At 40.2% G+C, this 20193-nt stretch overlaps 1 protein-coding gene across 2 annotated transcripts; it reads right to left on the reverse strand.

Moving 5' to 3' along the window:
* Positions 1 to 290: 290 nt before the first annotated feature.
* On the reverse strand, positions 291 to 17624 carry pbxip1a (pre-B-cell leukemia homeobox interacting protein 1a). 2 transcript variants are annotated; one of them, XM_047383523.1, is made up of 11 exons: positions 17420 to 17624; positions 17189 to 17213; positions 16573 to 16700; positions 12896 to 12980; positions 12752 to 12819; positions 11983 to 12619; positions 6415 to 6648; positions 3896 to 3939; positions 3632 to 3727; positions 3371 to 3551; positions 291 to 2870 (listed from the first exon to the last, which is right to left on the reverse strand). In XM_047383523.1, the coding sequence occupies exons 3-11, from the start codon at positions 16642 to 16644 to the stop codon at positions 1903 to 1905; spliced, it is 2385 nt and encodes a 794-aa protein (XP_047239479.1). In that variant the 5' UTR covers positions 16645 to 16700; positions 17189 to 17213; positions 17420 to 17624; the 3' UTR covers positions 291 to 1902. The 2 variants fall into 2 exon arrangements, with proteins under 2 accessions (XP_047239479.1, XP_047239478.1); XM_047383522.1 differs by lacking the exon at positions 17189 to 17213 and having other exon boundaries at positions 17420 to 17622.
* Positions 17625 to 20193: the final 2569 nt, after the last annotated feature.

Here is a 20193-nt window from a genome sequence, read left to right on the forward strand (position 1 = left end):
GAAATTTCTCACCATTATTGTTTCTGTTATTTAGTTTGATCATGAGCAGAATCGGAACCCCACACTAGTTGATTTACAAACCCAAGGGAGTCCCGACCTAAACGTTGGGAACCACTGGTTTAGACCGTGTGTGGATTAGAGGAAACCCAGAATAAATTATAAGTTAAATGAATTGGTTTGCTCTAGTATCATCATTATACCCTGGAAAGAAACTGGGTCAAACGGACCAGTAAAAGCCCACAAATCTATTGGGCTGTACATCTTTTGAAAACAAAAAGAAACTTTAGACATAATGGTGAAAAATTTATTTAACTCAACATTTATTTCATAAAAACAAGACACAACTGATGATGAAAGAAATTATAGTTGTCCAGGAGTCAATTAATTTCACATCCATGCCAGGTCCTGCGGTAACCCCTCAGGCCCCATTGTTGCCCCACGGACACAGAAATACTTTCAAATATCGATTAAACTCTCACTTCGATACGTGCTTTGAGGATTCATTCAAACCCTTTGGTCAAAGGATCTTCAGAATTAAACCAGCACAAGACCATTAAGTGGAAACTCTGCAACATTTGCTTCTGCCTGTAAACAGCAGGACAAATTAAAGTCGTGTAAACTTCTTCCTCTTCTAGTAGAAGCAAGTGAAAACGGAGACCTCTGGTCCAATCTGAGATATTCATTGTGATAAAGGCACATAAGCAGCAGCTGGTATGCAAAGTAAATGAAAACTCCTTTAACTTTTAGCGTGAACAGCCAGGGACCAAGTCTGACACTCCTCTCATTAAAAATGAAACATTAAAGGAGACAGGAGCCATAGTGACAGAATAAATAATCAAGAAACTCATCAAAGCTTGTCTGAATAATCACAATCTGCTGACTTTAATGTCACATCAACATAAAGAGGGACCTGTGAACGTAAAAGAACAGAATATGTACTTTTCAGGCTTGACTTTGTGCCGTTTTTCTTTCATTTTTGCCTGACGTGTGAAAATGAAATGCTCTCATGTCTTTTATATTCTAACCTCTGGAAACTACATCTAAATCACCTGCATGCAAGTCAACTCAAACCTATTTCTGAAAAAAACAAGAGGGGGGAAAATTACAGGTTTGGCTGCAGAACTTGAACTGAAGTAACTTCTTCAGGGATTACTACATGGTAATAACTGTACTTTCACCCAGAGTGGTCTGGGAATAAAGAGCCCCTTCGTGTTTTACAGAAAGCAGTGAAGGAAATGAAAAAACAGTGAAGGAAATGAAAAGTCAGATAAAGTAGCATCTGACATGTTTGTGGAAAAGTGCTAAAGTGGTTAAGAAGTCTTCACTCTGTGCTATTGCTTTTACTCCAGGAGTAGAAATTAAGCAAACAGATCAGAGGTGAGTCAGGTCATCAAAAATGCTTGAGGCTCAGAAACAGATATCTCTCTTTCTCTGTGTTTGTTTCCTGAAAAAAAGAATGGTGACAAAGAAACCGGTCGGACCTGATCCGATAATGATCACCGAACGCAGCAGGTTCTCCTCCTCTGGGACTGAACAATCTACAAGAAAATGATTTTAGGTTGGTTTTCTGGGTAATTCATATTTCTGTCTGATCTGGGTTTAAATGTACATTACTGCAACATGCACCGATTAAAGCATGGAAAACAAAAGAAATTCACACAGCAGGTTACTCTGGATCAGGAGACACGACCGGGACGGAGGTAGGCAACAACAACTAAGCCCAACATGACGAACACAGCCTAGCTTATAATTAGAGACTTTCAGGAACACATTTAGGAGTCCGTACCAAAAGCTACAACAGTTACAGCTCTGAGGAGGAGGGGAAGATAAGGACATGTCCTACAAAACCACCATGAATATTGTTCTTCTTGGGTTTTAATGCTTTTAAATCCTTCTTTGCTTCTAAGCTGTGGCTGCAAACTTCCACAGGGCCTCCCGCTCAAACTCCTCCATCTCCTCCTCGAGGGAGTCATTGTCGTTCTGTCCGCCACCCTCCAAGACGTCCACCATGTCTTCCAGGACGTCCGCCACATCCTCGGCAAAGTCCCCAAAGCGGACCCTGTCATGGATGAAGACGCCGTCCTCGAAGAAGTCGGCGGTCAGCTTGCGGATCTTGTCCTTGCCGTCATTGGAGAAGCCTTCCAGTTTGCTCAGGTAGCCCTCCAGAAGCTCCTCAAACTCAAGCAGCTCCACGGGATAGAGCCCCTCCTTGGTGGCGCAGTCCTCCACGGAGGTGCAGCCCAGCTGCGGGCGGACGTTGCGATGGAGCTTGAGCTCCTGGTCTCTCCAGAAGTCGTTGTGGTGGTGCTGATGAGGCTGCCGGGGCTGCTGATGATGGTGGGAGTTTTTACCCTGTCGGAGGTGCCATGGCTTCTCCTTCCTCCTTTCTTCTCGGTCCATCCTGCGCTCACCCTTCTTCTTCTGCCACTCGTCCTGATGTTTCCTCCAGGCTTCTTTGTGAGAGTTTTCCTTTTGGTGTTTCCACTCCTTTTCCTTCTTTACCTCTTTACTGTGCTTCCACTCCTTCTTCTCCTCTTTCTTCCAGTGGTCCCTCTCCTGTTTTTTCTCTTTTTTTCCTTTCCATTTTGGTCCCTGTGGCTTTGTCTTCTCCCACCTCTCAACCTGTTCGGAGAGCTTCTTCTGGATCCCTTCTAGGTTCTCCCAAACTTGTTTTCCATCACTTCCGTCCTTTTTCATCCTTTCCAGTCTTTTCTTGCTCTCGTCCAAAAGAACCTTCTGACGGTGGAGCTCTTCCTTCATCTTTCCGTCCTTCCTCCACTCTGGTCCGGCTGCCTTTTGGGAACTCTGAGCGTCTTCGGCATCAGGCTGAGAAGCTGAACTGGAAGCAGATGACACCATTCCTGCATCAACTAAAGAGAAATCGAGATATTAAAGACACAGGGGTGGTCCTAGTACACTTTTACATATCATTGTCAAAAGAAACAAATCCTTCAGCGGAAGAATTTGGTCTTGTCTCGGTCTGGGACGTGCTGGACTCTGTTTTTTCCTTGGCTGCATTCAGATGTCACCAATAAAATGTTTTATTTTGAACATTTCAAAGCGGCCACCTGTGCTCCTGCATGCTTACATACAAGGTTGGATTCACCAAATCGTTGTGGCAGTGCACCTAGAAAGGTTAGCCGCACAAGTTAGTCTGGAGCCCTTTTATAAGTTAGCTTGCTAATGAGCTGGAGGCACATTTTCTTTCAAATGTTTGTAGCAACAACTAAATATTGTTATGATTACAGCAATGGTCTTGAAAATGGTGTCTCACTGGTTAAAGATTGTTATGGGGTTAGGTGGTTCCATCTACAACACCAGCATGCGTATATTAGATCTTCTGGTTTCCTCCCTCCCCTAGCAGCCACACCTGTGAGCTGGCTGAGTTCGGTCACTCGGGCCCTTAGACTCTCCAGCTCTTTCTTCAGCTCAGGCAGGACTGACAGCTCCTCCTTCAGCTTTGAATTTTCTTCTTCCAAATCTGCTTTTCCCTGTTCATCGCCACTCTCAGCCACCGTCTTCATCTCCGAGTCAAGTTCTTCTTTCTTAGTCTGAGACAGAAGGCAGAAACAGGTTAATTGTAAGACAGGATGAAGGTAAATAAATACAACTAATAGGACCGCATGCTGACCTGTAGTTGAGCCTCCAGCTGAGTGATTTGCTGGTTTTCCTCCGTTAGTTTATCCAGCAGCTCTTTCATATCCTGTGGATCACCGCTAAGCCAGTCCTGAAGAGAAATTGATGGGTGTGTGAATAGAATGCATATTTTTTAATCGGCCGTCTTTTTATTTTTTTGCTGTTCATCTGTACATGTTCAAAACTGAGTGATATTGAAAAAGGACGGCTCAGATGCATACTGCGCATAATGGATGTGGGAATAAAGGAATAAACGGACCTGGTTTTGTTCTCCATCACTCAACTCAGGGCCGTCAATGTCCCCTGCAAGAAAACAAAATTTTTTGATAAATCTTGCAAAAAAGATGGTTTTATTTACAAGAATAGCTTCCACTACAGTATGCAGACGGCACATATTTGCTTATATTTTAAAATTCCTGAAAAGGAATTATATATTTCACTCCATCACGCCTTCATGATTCAGTGGATCCTCCTAAACAGCAGCAAAGAACATCACTCTATACTTTAGAAAGAGTGTTATTTGCTATTTTTCCTGCTGTCGCTGCAGGAGCCGTCAGGCCAGATAAATCCTCCGACAATCTAGAGAGCAAAAGCTTACGCTGCGCTCTTATCTTTGATGCTGGACCTACCATTATCCGGGTCAAAGGAAACCTGTTGACATAGCGCAGCTTAGTCAACAAGATTCAAAGGCGGACAGCAGAGTGTTGCTGACGACTGCAAATAAATATGCTTATGTAACTCAAATACAGCTATCGTCAAACAGGTGAGTGAATAAAACCCGGAGGCAGCCCAACAGGTTCACGGAAACCTTAAATAATGCCCATTAAAAGCAGAATGCTTTGACATTAAATTCACCAACTGGGAACTGTTATAGGTCTGTCTTTTATTCTCTTTCAGGCTTTTCATAAATGTTGCTAATGGTGCAACAAAAGGGTTTGGAAAGGTTAAGACATGTTAACATGGGGTGGAGATGAGATGAAATTTGTCGGGAATTGGTACAATATAAATACACTGAACTGGGTGATTACACACAACAAAGGCTTTGAGAGGAAGAACCCATGTTGTTATAAAATCGTTCCAGCCTTAATGCTTCCTTAACAATGGAGATAATTACTCCAAACTGCCGTTTCTCTTCATCCCGGAAGTCGTGGCGTGTGAAATTTGAGAACCTATTAATTTTTTTTATGTTGGAGCTGCTTTACTTATTAAAGCTGGCTCTGATACAGAATATGTGCAAAAGCCAAACGCCTCATCCGTGGCGAGCAGAAGGATGGGGCGATGCTTTGGAGGGTTTGACTATATCTGTCCACGAGGAGAAAGCTTGAAACACGTTACATTACATATTGCATTAAACTATTGTGAACTTTAGGGGCCTCAGTCAGCAATTAATTAAAAGCAAAGATCATCCAGAGGTTCTTAGCACTCGTGAAAATGATCCATCTAACTGGAAGAAAAATTAGACAAAGTCACCCAGCTACATTCCTTGAGTCAAGCTTCTTTTGAATGAAATAAATAGTAAAAGCAGTCCTTGGTAGAGTCACCTTTCACTCAGGGGTGTCTCTACCAGCTTTGCACATCTAGAAACTAAATGTTTTCCCCCCAATCATCATTGAAAAAAAGTCAGATTAGATGGAGGACTGCCTGCAAACATAAATTTTCAAACCTTGCCACTGATTAGATTCAAGTCTGGGCTTTGACTAGTCTATTCTAACTCATGTCTATGCTTTGACAAAGTAATTCATTGTAGCTCTGGCTTTATATTTAGGGTCGTTGTCCTGCTAGAAGGCGAACCTCCACCCTAGTCTCATGGAGTCCTGTGGGCTCCAACAGGTTTTTCTTCCAGGGTTGTCCTGTATTTAGACCCATCCATCTTCTCATTAACTCTGAATAGGTTCCTTTCCCAGCTGAAGAAAAGCCACCTCATGCTAATATGCTGCCAGCGCAAAGTGTTCTACATGTAGGCCAAAAAGATCAATCATGGCCTCGCTCATGCCCCCTTTCTGCTCAGCATCCCTGCAAATGGGACTTCTGATGGCTTTCTTTCATTAATATCTATCTTTTTGCCCCTTTTTACTCTTGTAAAGAGCAAGACTAATAGTAGTTCTATCTACAGATTAAACCAGGAGGTATCAGACAGAAAGGGGTCTGAATACAAATGCATGTCAAACTTTTGAGATACTTATTGTAAAACCATGTATCATTTTCCTTCACAGTTATGCACTACTCTGTGTTGATGTGTGCCTCAGCTGAGGCACAGAAATTATGGAACAAGTTGCCATTAAATATCAGACAGGCCTCTTCTCTTACTGTTTTTAAGTCTCTTTTAAAAACATCTATTTTCAGGGGCTTTTGAGTGCGAGTTGGTTTGTTGTTCTTTTATTTGCTACAATTTGTTTTGTGATTTTACTCTGTTTTTGTTACGGTTACATTTCACAATTTTGATTATTTGTGTCTTGATTTGACCTTTTAATACTGTGCAGCACTTTGGTGTAAACAAGTTGTTTTTAAATGTGCTTTATAAAAAAATGGATTGGATTGGATTGTGTGGTTGCAATGTGACAAAATGGTACAAGACATCCAGGGGCAGAAATATTTGTTCATGCCTCCTTATTTAGTTCCTCACAAAAGTATCCAAATAGTGTTGCAGAACTTTATAAAATAGTTATGCTCTTGTAGTTGAATCACAGGAGATGGTAACTGTAAAAATTATTACTATTTGAGCACAAAGCTTTAAAAAGCAGAAGCATCTATGATTAGCTCTGCAGAAAGGGAACTTACCTGACAGAAACAGGGAACCTAAGAAGAGCAAGACCAAAGCAGCCACAATGCATTTGTTCATGGAGAACCACGGTTTCTCCTCCTTTTTCTCAGCCATCTTAAATTCAACCTCCTCTTCATCGTCCTCCTCATCAGAGGTTCTTGGCCTTGGTGCTTCAAAGGAGGGAACATTCCTCCTTCTGAGTCCATCATCAAAGCTGCTCGTGTCGCCCAGCTCCAAGCCGCTGGACTGCTCTGAAAAGAGGCAGAAACGTAACGGGTAAAGGCTCCGAACATGAAAACAGAAGACAGCAACAGCAGTCTTTGTGTCAATGTGGCTGAAACTCAACAGCAAATCCTCCGCTGTGCCCCCAAGCCACTTCTATTAATCATTTCAACATCTTTGGAGACTAAACTGTCAGTACTAGAGCTATTTCCAACATTATAAGTATACACTGGCAGCCTGCCCAACAAAAGGAAAAAACTACTGGGAATTTAAATTAATACATGACATGCAAAGCAAAGGAACTTTGCAAACACCATGTGGGAAATGCTAGTGACAAAAGCAGACTGCTGCTTGTGGAAATAGATTACATGTTTTTTTCCCTGAATCACAACAGCAGTAATTTGATGCTTGAAGGTTTGTTCATTTTCTCAACAGGGTGTGGGCCTCAGTGTCAGACAAATAAATCATATTCCAGATGCTAGCACGACATAAATAAGAAATGTGGTCACAAATCTCCGCCAAGTCTGTCTCTTCGTGTTCTCTTAATTTGTTCTAAGTGCAAAGATCCAGGATGAGGATCTGCAGGTTTGCTGCCTGCACCATGAACAGATATAACAGCCATCATAGGACCCGAGATGCCTTCCAGAAGCAACCGAAGTTTCATAAGTGAATGAAATTAATAGTTGGTGTTAATGTGAGGTTATTAAGGACATCATGCTGCTAAAGCACAATATTAACTAGGAAGGTAATGGTCTTAAAAGAAAGCTCAGATATTTTAAAGTGGGATTTGGGTGAGTGGATATCAGCAGTCAGGGACATAAGCAGCTGTCACAGTTTTTTAAATGTGAAAGCATTCAGCACATTTTGGAAAATATCCCAGGCTGAATGTTTAATGCCTATATAAAGTCCATGGCCACCCCCAATTGGTCCAATAAGGCAAGGCTAACTCCATGACCATGTCAGCCACAATAAGTAAATCTCTACCACTGCAAAACAAGCATCTGCATAATGTTTAATGAGACTGGGTTACATTTGGGTTGGGTAATTGTTACCAATCTGTCTAAATTTCGTAACAGTAATGCAAATTCAATTCAATTCAAGTCAGTTTTATTTATATAGCGACAATTCACAACACATGTCGTCTCAAGGCACTTCACAAAAGTCAGGTTCATACATTCCAATTAATCCTAACAATTGAACAGTGCAGTCGGAGTTAGCTTTTTATTCAAATTGGATAAAAAGTTTTTCTGTCTAAGGAAACCCAGCAGATTGCATCCAGTCAGTGACTTGCAGCATTCCCTCCTCCTGGATGAGCATGTAGAGACAGTGGACAGTCACTGGTGTTGACTTTGAAGCAATCCCTCATACTGAGCATGCATGTAGTGACAGTGGAGAGGAAAAACTCCCTTTTAACAGGAAGAAACCTCCAGCAGAACCAGAACCAGGCTCAGTGTGAGCGGCCATCTGCCACGACCGACTGGGGGTTTGAGAGAACAGAGCAGAGACACAAAAAGAACACAGAAGCACTGATCCAGGAGTACTTTCTATGGGAAGGAAAAGTAAATGTTAATGGATGGAGCTCCTTTAGTCATTTCACCTAGAAAGAAAGAACAGATAAACTCTGAGCCAGTTTTCAAGGTTAGAGTCTGAAAGAGAGCACATATAATTAGTTACAGTTAAGCTCAGTCAATCGCCATGTCTAGGAGAGAGAAAGGGTTAAACACTAAAAGACAGGGCTATGTGGATCATCGGTAGAAGGTGAGCATTAAGTTGTTGCCAGCAGAAGCTCGGACGATGCCCCTCTCCAGAAAGGTGTCACAGGTAGACACAGAGTCAGGCCAGGTGTAGCTTCTAGGAAGAGAATAGAGAGAACATAAAGCTAAAAGCTGAAATAACAGCAAATAATGCAAAATTGGAGAGTAGCGTGAGAATGTAGCGAAGAGGGTGAAAGTGGTCGTTATGTCCTCCAGAAGCCTAAGCCTACAGCAGCATAACTACACAGATAGATTCAGTTCAGATTATTTAGTTAAATGGCGCTTATTTACAACAATGTCGTCTCAAGGAACCCCACAAAGGTTCCCACTGATGGTCATTATTATACTAAAAACCACAAGGATTGGGATACCTCCCTCTGTCAGACTGATTATAACCATTGGAAAAGAGAAGGGGTCATACAGGTAGCAGAAATGGAGGGTGTGTTTGCACCTCAACCATAACTGAGCCGGTTTAGGCTAAACCTGACTCCCCCTTACTCCAACCAACAGGGAGGGAGGAAGGCTCCCTCCCTGATAACCTAAGCCACTCTAACTATAAGCTTTATCAAAAAGGAAAGTTTTAAGCCTAGACTTAAAAGTAGACAGGGTGTCTGCCTCACGAACTAAAACTGGGAGCTGGTTCCACAGAAGAGGAGCCTGATAACTAAAGGATCTGCCTCCCATTCTACTTCTAGAGACTCTAGGAACCACCAGTAAACTTGCAGTCTGAGAACGAAGTGCTCTGTTAGGAACATATGGACCAATCAGATCTCTGATGTATGATGGAGCTAGATCATTAAGGGCTTTATATGTGAGGAGGAGAATTTTAAATTCTATTCTGCATTTAACAGGGAGCCAATGGAGGGAAGTTAAAATAGGAGAAATATGATCTCTCTTTTTAATTTTCATCAGAACTCTTGCTGCAGCATTTTGAATCAGCTGAAGGCTTTTAACTGCATTTTGTGGACATCCTGATAGTAAAAAATTACAATAGTCAAGCCTTGAAGTAACAAATGCATGGACTAGTTTTTCAGCGTCACTCCTGGATAGGATATTTCTAATTTTGGTAATGTTCTGGAGATGAAAGAAGGAAATCCTAGAAACCTGTTTAATATGGGATTTAAATGACATGTCCTGGTCAAAAATAACACCAAGGTTTTTTACTTTATTACCGGAGGTCAATTTAATGCCGTCTAGGTTAAATGATTGACTAAGCAGTTTCTTTTTTAAAGACTCCGGTCCAAAGACGACAACTTCTGTCTTGTCTGAATTTAGAAGCAAAAAATTGCTTCTAAATTCATCCAAGTTTTTATATCTTCAAGACGTGCTTGTAGTCTATCTAACTGGTTGGGTTCATCAAGATTTATGGATAAGTAAAGCTGAGTATCATCAGCGTAACAGTGAAAATTTATCCAATGCTGCCTAATAATTTGATCTATTGGAAGCATATATATAGTAAAGAGAATTGGCCCAAGTACTGAACCCTGTGGTACTCCACAATTAACCCTTGAGTTTAAAGATGATTTATCATTTACATGAACAAACTGGAATCTGTCAGACAGATAAGATTTAAACCAGCCTAGCGCTGTTCCCCTAATCCCTACAGCATATTCGAGCCTTTCTAAGAGAATATTGTGGTCGACTGGATCAAATGCAGCACTGAGATCTAACAGAACCAGAACAGACACAAGTCCATTATCTGAGGCCATAAGAATATCATTAGTGACTTTCAGCAGAGCTGTTTCAGTGCTATGAAGAGCTCTGAAACCTGACTGAAACTCTTCAGACAGGTCATTGCTGTGTAAATGCTCACACATTTGATTAGCAACTATTTTCTCAAGAATTTTAGATAAGAATGGAAGATTGGATATAGGTCTGTAATTTTTCAAGTCATCTCGATCAAGCGAAGGTTTCTTAAGTAAAGGTTTAATTACAGCTAACTTAAAAGCCTGTGGTAGATATCCATTTACTAAAGATAGATTAATCATATCTAAAATGGGGCTGGTAATCAGAGGGAACACTTCCTTAAATAATTTGGTTGGGATTGGGTCTAACATACAAGTTGAAGGTTTAGATGAAGCTAATATTTCTGATAACTCAGGAAGCTTCACAGGATCAAAACAGTCCAAACACAGATCAGGTTCTACAGTTACTTCCAATATTGTCTCACTTGCTGAGGATGAAGTAATCATCTTCGGGAGTTTGTCAAAGATTTTCTTTTTAATAGAATCAATTTTATTTTGGAAGAATCCTATAAAGTCATGGCTGCTGAGAGCTAAGGGAATGGATGGCTCAACAGAGCTATGACTCTGTGTAAGTTTAGCAACTGTACTAAAGAGAAATTTAGGATTATTCTTGTTCTCTTCTATTAATGATGAGAAATAAGCTGTTCTAGCTTGGTGAAGTGTCTTTTTATACAACAGTAGGCTATTTTTCCAGATTAAGTAGGAATCCTCTAGGTGTGTAGAGCGCCATTTTCTCTCCAATTTTCTAACACTGTGCTTTAAAGTACGCAGATCTAAATTAAACCAAGGAGCTAGCCTCCTATGAATAATTACCTTCTTTTTCAAGGGGGCTGCATTGTCTAATGCATCACGCAATGATGAAGAAACACTATGAACAAGAGAATCAATTTGTGAAGGGGAAGAAACAGAATTATTGCCCTCCATTGTGCTTTTCAGTGATAATGAGGAAATTAATAGTGGAACAGATTATTTAAAGGTTGTTACAGCATAGCCTGATAATGATCTACTATAAAGAAATTTTCTTTCAGGTTTGGAGTACTCGGTTAAATTAAACTCAAAGGTTATTAAGAAATGGTCAGACAGGACAGGGTTATGAGAGAATATTGTTATGTCTTTACACTCAGTGCCATATGTCAGCACAAGGTCCAGAGAATGAAGACAAAGGTGGGTAGGTTTGTTAATGTTTTGAGCAAAGCCAATTGAGTCTAAGATAGCATTAAACGCTATATTTAGGCTATCACTTTCAGTGTCAACATGAATGTGAAAATCCTCCACTATAATAACTTTATCTGTATTTAACACTAAATCAGATAAAAGGTCTGAAAACTGTTCTAAAAATTGAGAGTAAATGTGTGGTCCATATAGCGTCTCTAACTTCTAGTACTCATGCCCTTCAGATTCCTTCAACATATCCTCGCAGTGTGATCAAAAAGTCTTATTATAAAATGACATCAGCATTTTCAATTCAAAAGGTGAAGTGAGAATGCTCGTGCACTAAAGTAATCTTGTGTATTTTTTTGTTTTAAATTCTATTTTAATGTTTCCTATAAGTTGGTGAGGCAAAAACTATTTGGGTGTGGGTAGAAAATAAATGATTCTATTTTGGACTTAATGGAATGAAATTGCAGTGATTTTTTTTCCTATTGTTTTGATAGATTAATGACTATGGTCCATTTCTTGGCTTTTTGTCGTACTGGAGTGTGTCAGAACATCTTAACGTATCTAATCAAAGGTATTTTTATGGAATAACAGAATACGGTAGATATAGAACCCTTAGATTTTTACATTTCTGAATGTGTTCATTTTTTCACAATAAAAAAAGAATGAGAATGTATTTAGGAATACTGACTGGATACAAACATACCTTCCTCTTCCTCATCTAAGTTCAATGACTCAGATTGTATTTCTTCCTCCTTTTCAGCATCGTCCAGCTCTTCTTCTGTCACTGCAGAGCCAGCCGTCTCTGGCGCAGGACCTTTCCCAGCTTGATGTTCTGTCTTCAGTCTCTCTGGGAATGGGCTTGGAGGCCCTGTGCTTTCTAGCCCAAAGCTGATCTCATCTACAACATGAGGCGGGGATTCAGCGGCTGTAAGGGTCTCCGTGGTGACGTTGACCTTGGGTTCAGTGCTCGAGTCGTTACTCCCGGCAGCAGGACTAGCAGGCATCGGTCCAGAATCAGCAGGCGTGTGGAGCACAGGCTCAGCAGAGGCGGTGGTCTCAGTTATGTGAGGGGCAGGGGAAGACGATGTGGGCTCTGCTAGGAGAATATCAACAGCTGGGAGGTCTAGCTGAGCTACTAAATCAATGCTGGTGACCAAAGGCATGGCGCCTTGAGGCTCGTTGTCGCTGGGAGAGGTGGTTACAATATCATGGATGACTGGGGGCTGACTCTCTGTGTCGACGTATGAGGGATCGAGAGGGTTGGGGGGAAGAGGGCTCAGCTGGGAAGGACTGGAAGGTACGGGAACCTCACTGGACTCTGGGGATGTCTCCTGACAAACCTGGACATAAAAGAAACTGATTATTCACTGAACTCAACATATTTCAGTGTTTTATTATGAAGACTGATGTTCTGTTTAAATGTTTGCTTCCCTGCACTGTTTGCTCTCAATTGCATTGTTATTTGTGCTAACCTGATGACCTTCTTCCGACAGGACAGTTTCTACAAGAAGATCAGCTGGTTTGTACTCTGCAGCAGCTCCTGAAACATAGTTCACACTGTGTCAGAACAGAAATAGGGACTAATTTCTGGCCCAGCCCCAGGCACTGATCGGTACCTGCCACCTCCTCAGAGAGACTGGGGGCATCTCCCAGACTCTCAGTGCCGTCGTCTGCAGGCCCGACATTCTCAATGGCTGCCTCCTGAGGAGAGAGAAGACCCAACAAGTTAAACAGTCAGCAGGAATAATGGCATTTTAAAGCTTTCCCACCTGAGTAAAAACTAGCAAATTATGGAAAAAAAAAAACAACAAAATGACAAAAAGGCGACTTTATGTTACGGTTTTTGACAAGTTTGTAAACATTTCATTCTTCTAGATTAAAAACAATATCTGTTCAAATGATCTACTGTTCAAAAAAAGCATACACATTAATAAAATGTATGAAATTCCCTCAGATATCACACTTAATATTTTGCCTTTAGACAATTTCTATATGAATATTAGATTTATCTCATTTCTAGTCATGTTTCATACTACGTCCAAACCTTTAGTGGATACGTTTTGTACTGCAGACACAACCAAGCAACAATCCCAGCATTTAGTTCCTTCAAGGCAAACCCTTGAGCTGTGTTTACACGTAAGGCAGACAAAACTTACAAAGCAATTACATTCCTCTACAGTAACAGATAGCAGGAGAAGGAGCGGCTTTCATTCATACCGAGTCTTTTTTTTTTTTTAGGGCTGATGACTCATAATTTGGTGTTTTGCAAACATCCACCAGAGTTTGAGCATTTATTTTAACGAGGCTCAGGGTTACAAGTTTTGACAGGATACGTTGTACATGAACCTGTATTCACAAACCAGACTGAGATCCACTTTATTTGATGTCTTGATAAGCATCTCACAACGAGGATAAGTTGCATGTCCTACATCTGTGGCCAACAAATTGCTATTACGGTCAGGAAACATTAAAACAGATATCTATAGTACAATTCTCCTCACCAAGAAGAATATTTAATCTCCACAGACTTTAATTCATCCTATTCCCAATCAACATTTCAGATATTGTAAAAATGCTACTCTGTATATATAAAGTATACATTGTCAGTATCAGCAGCTCTCTGGACAGTGACATGAGATTCCTGCAGTAATGATTGCGGAGAAGAAGAAAGCTCTTATGAATATGTATTATTAATTAGAAGAACTGAGATGTGGATATATGTAATAGTCATCCAATGCTAATACTAAAACATTAAAACAGCATGACCCTAAAATAAACTAAACTAAAAAGACTTATTCACATTTTTAATTAAAGAAATAAAAAAGGGGGACGTCTTTATTATAAATATCAGTAAATGTGTGTTTCCTGCTGAAGTGCTGGAGGTCAAAGCAGTTTTTTGTTGGAGAAAATCATTTGTATCAGGTAGAGTTTCATCTAATTTGGACATTTTGTTTCCTTGTTGGAACATCCTTACCTATAAACAAGATGACACAATGTCAGGTAAACAATTTGATCAGCTAATCCTGTTCTTATTTGCTATCACTGGATCAATGGACCTAACCTCCATCCAGGACTTGTACAGGTCTAGGGTCAGGAAAAGGGCAGCTAATATCTCTGCAGACTCCACACATCCTGGACACAAACTGTTTAAAACTGGTGTTTTAATTTCCCTCTTCATGATTTTATATTTTACATTTCTCTTTAGAGAGCAAAGTGGAATCAAAGTCTAATTCCTCGCTTGTCCTAAAACTGAATAAAGCCGATTCTGATCTTCTTCGCTGGTTCAGGATAATCTCACGGACCCAGAAATTATTTCCATAGGAGATGATTGTAGAGGTCAAAGACCTTTGGAGATAATGAAAGCAGCAGCAGTTTGATGTGATCTTGGTGAACTAATGGGGACCACACAATAAAAAGATGGCAACTGAATAAGAAATTACTCAAAACATTGGTCGCAAATGAGAGATATAAACTAGAACAAATGTCTGAAACGTGCAACATAAATGCTCGAGAACAGCTGTGGTCAACTAGTGAGTCAAAAATGGTTGTTTGGTAAAAATGAGCATTAAAGGAACAACTAAATCTATAGAAAGTTATCTATTTGTACTCTGATAATGCCTGGCAATGGGAGTTAACACCTACCATTTCAAAACCACAGAAGAAGACCAGGAGCGATTGTTTACCTGTGCTGACTGAGCATGGTGAAACTCAAAGACAGCATGAGATTTTTTCCCTGTAATGAAGAGGTGGTTTTCATAGATTCAGTAAAAGATGGTTCACAGCTAAACTTTGTAAATTCGAAACATAAGTTTATTGTCTGAATGTTCAAAATAATTTCATTCATTTATTCATTCAAGTGAATCATTTTAATAGAACATTGTTACATTTTTCAATGGTACTCAGCTAAAGCTATGTATTTTGAATCCCTTTTTAAGCTACATTTCTCAGTAACTTGACTTATTTATTTCATGTTTGTGTATAAAATCACTATTGGGTCTCTGCTGTTGTCTTGTGTTTTGGTTTAAAAAAACAGCAGCTAATTGAAGGGATCAGTATTTCTTCTCTAGCATCGCCCCCTGCTGGTCGTTTTGATTTTGTCATTGAAGTTTTTTTGTGTGTTTGTTGCCATACTACTACAAACTATCTCTGGAAGGAACAGCACCATCATTTCATTCAATGAATTAAAAAATTTCAAAGCTTTCGTCCATTTGGGGTGCAGCGGGTTATTGAGGGTCAGCGTTGGGCTCAAAGCCAGACACATGGACGACTGGTATAGAACGTTCTTATTTTACCCTAATGATGTAATTGAAACTTAAAATATGCAAACTGAGAAACCTTTTTGACAAACTTTAGCCTCTTTATGCAGGAAAGAGTCACAACGTTTCTCCTTAAAAACTGAGGTTTGGTGAATGCTGTGTGCATGTCCAGTCCAGGATATTATGCACACATATATTTGTCTTTGTGGCGGACCTGGAATTCATAATCTCTGCCTCTTCCTTTGCTTTAAGCTTAACAATATCAACTGAATCCTCATGCCACACCTTTTAGAAGCGATATGCTGTATATAGTCTTTTTCTGTACCCCATTTCTATAATTACCATACCAGAGCCTGCTGCAGACAGGGAGTCAGTCTAGGTGGGTTTGTAAGCACCACAAAGGGCAGAAGAGAAATTAAGACGGAGCCTAATGCATTCTATCTCTTCTAAAATTTATTGCAACTAAAAAATGTTATTTATAATTTACATACAGTTAAAACCATGTATCTACACACACCATATTAGAAGACACAACCATTTTTTCTGTCTGACACTAAACAAGTTTAAACATTTAGTTTTCTGGCTCAGTGAGGATGACCAAAATTATTTTTATTTGCTAAATGCCAGAATAACGAGAGAGATTGCCTTTTTTATCGGAAATGCATGTGGATTGGGAAAATGTGAAGAACTGACTGACAAAATCAGCACCATATTGCTGGATTTTTATTAATATTAGACTGCAAAGATGTGAGCAGCATTTTAAAAATTAAAATATCTGTCAGACGAGGGTCAACAACAAACCTGTCAGGTCAACCTGCAGCTCATTTACAGTTTTGACTAAGATCTTTAACAATAGTGAAAAATATACATAAAATATGCTTTTAGGAGAAAACAATGATTAAACAATGCTTACTAAGGCATAATTGGTTTATAATTGCTAATTTAGGCTTGGAACACTCTTCTTAGGAAGCCAAGCCAATGATGACGGACTTCCTGTTGCTGTACGCTGCAACAGTTTGCTAAATCTTGGTTCTTACCTCAGGAGACAGGAGAGTCCAGCTGTTGGTGGAGGAGCCAGTGCTGCCTGTGCTGTTGCTGCTGTCAGACATCGCCCTCTGGAGGCTCAGGTGGGCACAGCACCAGACAGATTCACCTTTATAATATCCTGCACATGACGACAGCAACAACGTGTCCTCAATGGACGTGTCGAAATGACACAGACATCTTGTCAAACAAATGATCTTATAACAAAAACACTGGCCGAAGTTGTAATTTTATTTTATTATAATATTTTTATATAGTGTACATGGCTTTCAAATAAGAGAAAATGACCAATTCTGCCACAATACATGCAGTATTTGAGATGGTTATGTAAACTGCTTTAAAGGACATAATTGTGCAACCGGAGTTAGGTTTAAGCAACAATGCGGAGCGCAGGAGGGATAAAGAGCTGATTGTGCCTGGTTCTAGTTATGTAACGGGATGGTGGCATCCATAATACACCGCTGCGCAGTAAAATAAAGAAGGGGGGAAAGCAACCATTCATCCAGACAGCCTAAACGACGGGGGTTAAATCACCAAAGATGGTCAAATCTCAGCTTGGAGCAGCTCATTGATCCACAAACAGACAAACAGAGATAAATACTCACTAACCAGCAGGCCCAGGAGTGTCTAGGTTCTGTGTAAATCAAATATGAGTCATACTTTAGGGGCTGCGGTTGTTGTAGCAACCAATTTCAAAGGTACATTCATGATGGTAAACAAAGGATGATAGCCTGAACGTTCCCACTCCCACTCTTCCGCGTTCCCACTCAGGCCCTGCAGCTAGCAGAACGCCGAACAAGCGAAAATAAACCCAACAGAAGGCGGTTTTTTGACACAAACCTGCTTATTTTCCAATCGCTTGCGGATTTTTCCTCCAAAACCTCTTGCTTCTCGTAAAATTAACGCACTTCTCCTCCTGTGAACTTGGGAACTTTGGGAATTCCAAGCTGCGTCACGGAAGCCAAAGAAATCTCTCGTCCAATGGGATTTCAGGATTCATCCAGGAGCGCCCGCCTCCGGATGAAGGCAGAACCACTCAGGGAGAAGCTTTGTGTCAAGAAAGCGACGTGATTGACGCACGCAGGTGAAGGAGCGGCAGGTGATGGACGGAGTTCGTTCTCCTGGGTTTATAATAATACAGCTTCATGTGTGAACCCGACCCTCAGGATACATGTGTCCGCACATATTTATACACTGAAGGAGAGGCTGCACAGACCAGACACTCACTGACACGTCTGCACAGCTATATTTGACTAGGGACTAACCAGAGTGGAAACCCCACCTCTCCAGTTGCTGCACAGTGAATACTGGTTTCATCATCTGATCCTTTATCCTCTATAATTAGTGTCTACAGTGTTTAGCCCGTGATAAGCACTTTTCTCTTTTTTACAACTCTGCAGATCTATATATCTGGCGAACAAAACACATATTAATACTAATATATATTAACAATTATATATTAGGTAAAAAAGTTCTGCAGTCTTTCAAATTTAATTTAGTCCACTCAGATGATTCTTTGAGCAGATTTAAAAACACCAAGTTTAGGCCAAAGAGCTGTAAATGCAGTGCAAGGAGAGTGAAGAAACAGCAAAAAGGCAGATTGTAGCAAAGCTATGTGGACACGGCAAACATGCGAAAGAAGGCACTCTGCTCAGATGAAACCAAATTATAACTTCTTGGTTTAAGTAAATGATACTATTTGTGGTGGGAAACTAGCACCGCAAATTATCCTCACCATGCAATCTCCAAAATGACACATTGTGGTGGCAGAATGATGCTATGGAAATGTTTTAATTCAGTAGGGACAGGGCAGCTGGTCAGAGTTGTTTGCAAGATGGATCTTCTATGAATGGATTGATCTGAATATGTATTTCTGTGGGGCTGTACAGAATCCCGACTTGGGCTTTTTCTGCATAGAGTTTGGAGCGTTTGCATGGAGTTTAATCTCTTTAAATTCCATCAGGTATTAGTGTGCAGCTGTTGTGTCTCTGTGTTACCCTGCAATGGACTGGCAATGTGGACACAGGCAATTTACTAAATAAAATGGGCAAAAATTAGGTCTAAAGAATACTGACTTGAAAGAAAATCTGTCACTATGGATTTTATTTAAGGGTGTCAGAGTAAAGAAGCTGAATACCATTGCAACTCACACTTTTAAGAATTTTATTTGTCCAAAAAACAGTTTGTCTTTAAATATTCTAATTATGGCATACTTTTTGTTGGCCTATATCAATGAAATACATTACAGTTTGTTGTTGTAACAAAGCAAAGTGTGTGTATAGTTTTGGAAGGTGCTGTAAGATGAAGATTGTCTATATAAAGTTTGCTTGTTTTTCTTGTGCATCCATGGATTCTCCAAATCTATGCCCAAATCTATCTTCTCACTCTCCCAAATCATAAATGTTGGGATACCACTGCAGATTGCTCATAGGTGTGGTTGTTGGTCCTTGCCCCCTGTCCTGCAAAGATTTATAGGTATAGAGATATTCATGATATGAAGTGTGCAACTTCAAAAATTTAGGTATCAGATTGAGGTGTACTTAGTCTTAAATGAGCTGGATTGGTGTTCTGGACAGAAAAAGCCACCTCTAAACGAAACAGACATTTCACAAGGGTGTTTATTTTCTTTTTATTAATCAAAATACTCGAATCAAAATCCATATCCCAGTAACTAGTGCCAAAGATGGAACAATTAGATTAATCTTTTTTAAGTAGTTGAGTAACATAAAGGCAAAAGAAAGGGCCGGTTTTGCAAATATTAGCAGAAAACAGCAACAGGCTGTTATTTCCCATTTTTTTGTGATCAATAGAGGGGTAACATTAAACGTTTATGAAAGTAAATGTTATTTAAACATTTTCAATGTGACACATTTTTCTGCCAAGGAGTCTAAAGCTCTGCCTTTTCATCATTACTGAATAGAAAAACAACAGTTTGGCATATACAGGTCCTTCTCAAAATATTAGCATATTGTGATAAAGTTCATTATTTTCCATAATGTCATGATGAAAATTTAACATTCATATATTTTAGATTCATTGCACACTAACTGAAATATTTCAGGTCTTTTATTGTCTTAATACGGATGATTGTGGCATACAGCTCATGAAAACCCAAAATTTCTATCTCACAAAATTAGCATATTTCATCCGACCAATAAAAGAAAAGTGTTTTTAATACAAAAAACGTCAACCTTCAAATAATCATGTACAGTTATGCACTCAATACTTGGTCGGGAATCCTTTTGCAGAAATGACTGCTTCAATGCGGCGTGGCATGGAGGCAATCAGCCTGTGGCACTGCTGAGGTCTTATGGAGGCCCAGGATGCTTCGATAGCGGCCTTTAGCTCGTCCAGAGTGTTGGGTCTTGAGTCTCTCAACGTTCTCTTCACAATATCCCACAGATTCTCTATGGGGTTCAGGTCAGGAGAGTTGGCAGGCCAATTGAGCACAGTGATACCATGGTCAGTAAACCATTTACCAGTGGTTTTGGCACTGTGAGCAGGTGCCAGGTCGTGCTGAAAAATGAAATCTTCATCTCCATAAAGCTTTTCAGCAGATGGAAGCATGAAGTGCTCCAAAATCTCCTGATAGCTAGCTGCATTGACCCTGCCCT

The sequence above is a fragment of the Girardinichthys multiradiatus genome, chromosome 13 (genome assembly GCF_021462225.1).
Source record: "Girardinichthys multiradiatus isolate DD_20200921_A chromosome 13, DD_fGirMul_XY1, whole genome shotgun sequence".
Lineage (NCBI taxonomy): Eukaryota > Metazoa > Chordata > Actinopteri > Cyprinodontiformes > Goodeidae > Girardinichthys > Girardinichthys multiradiatus.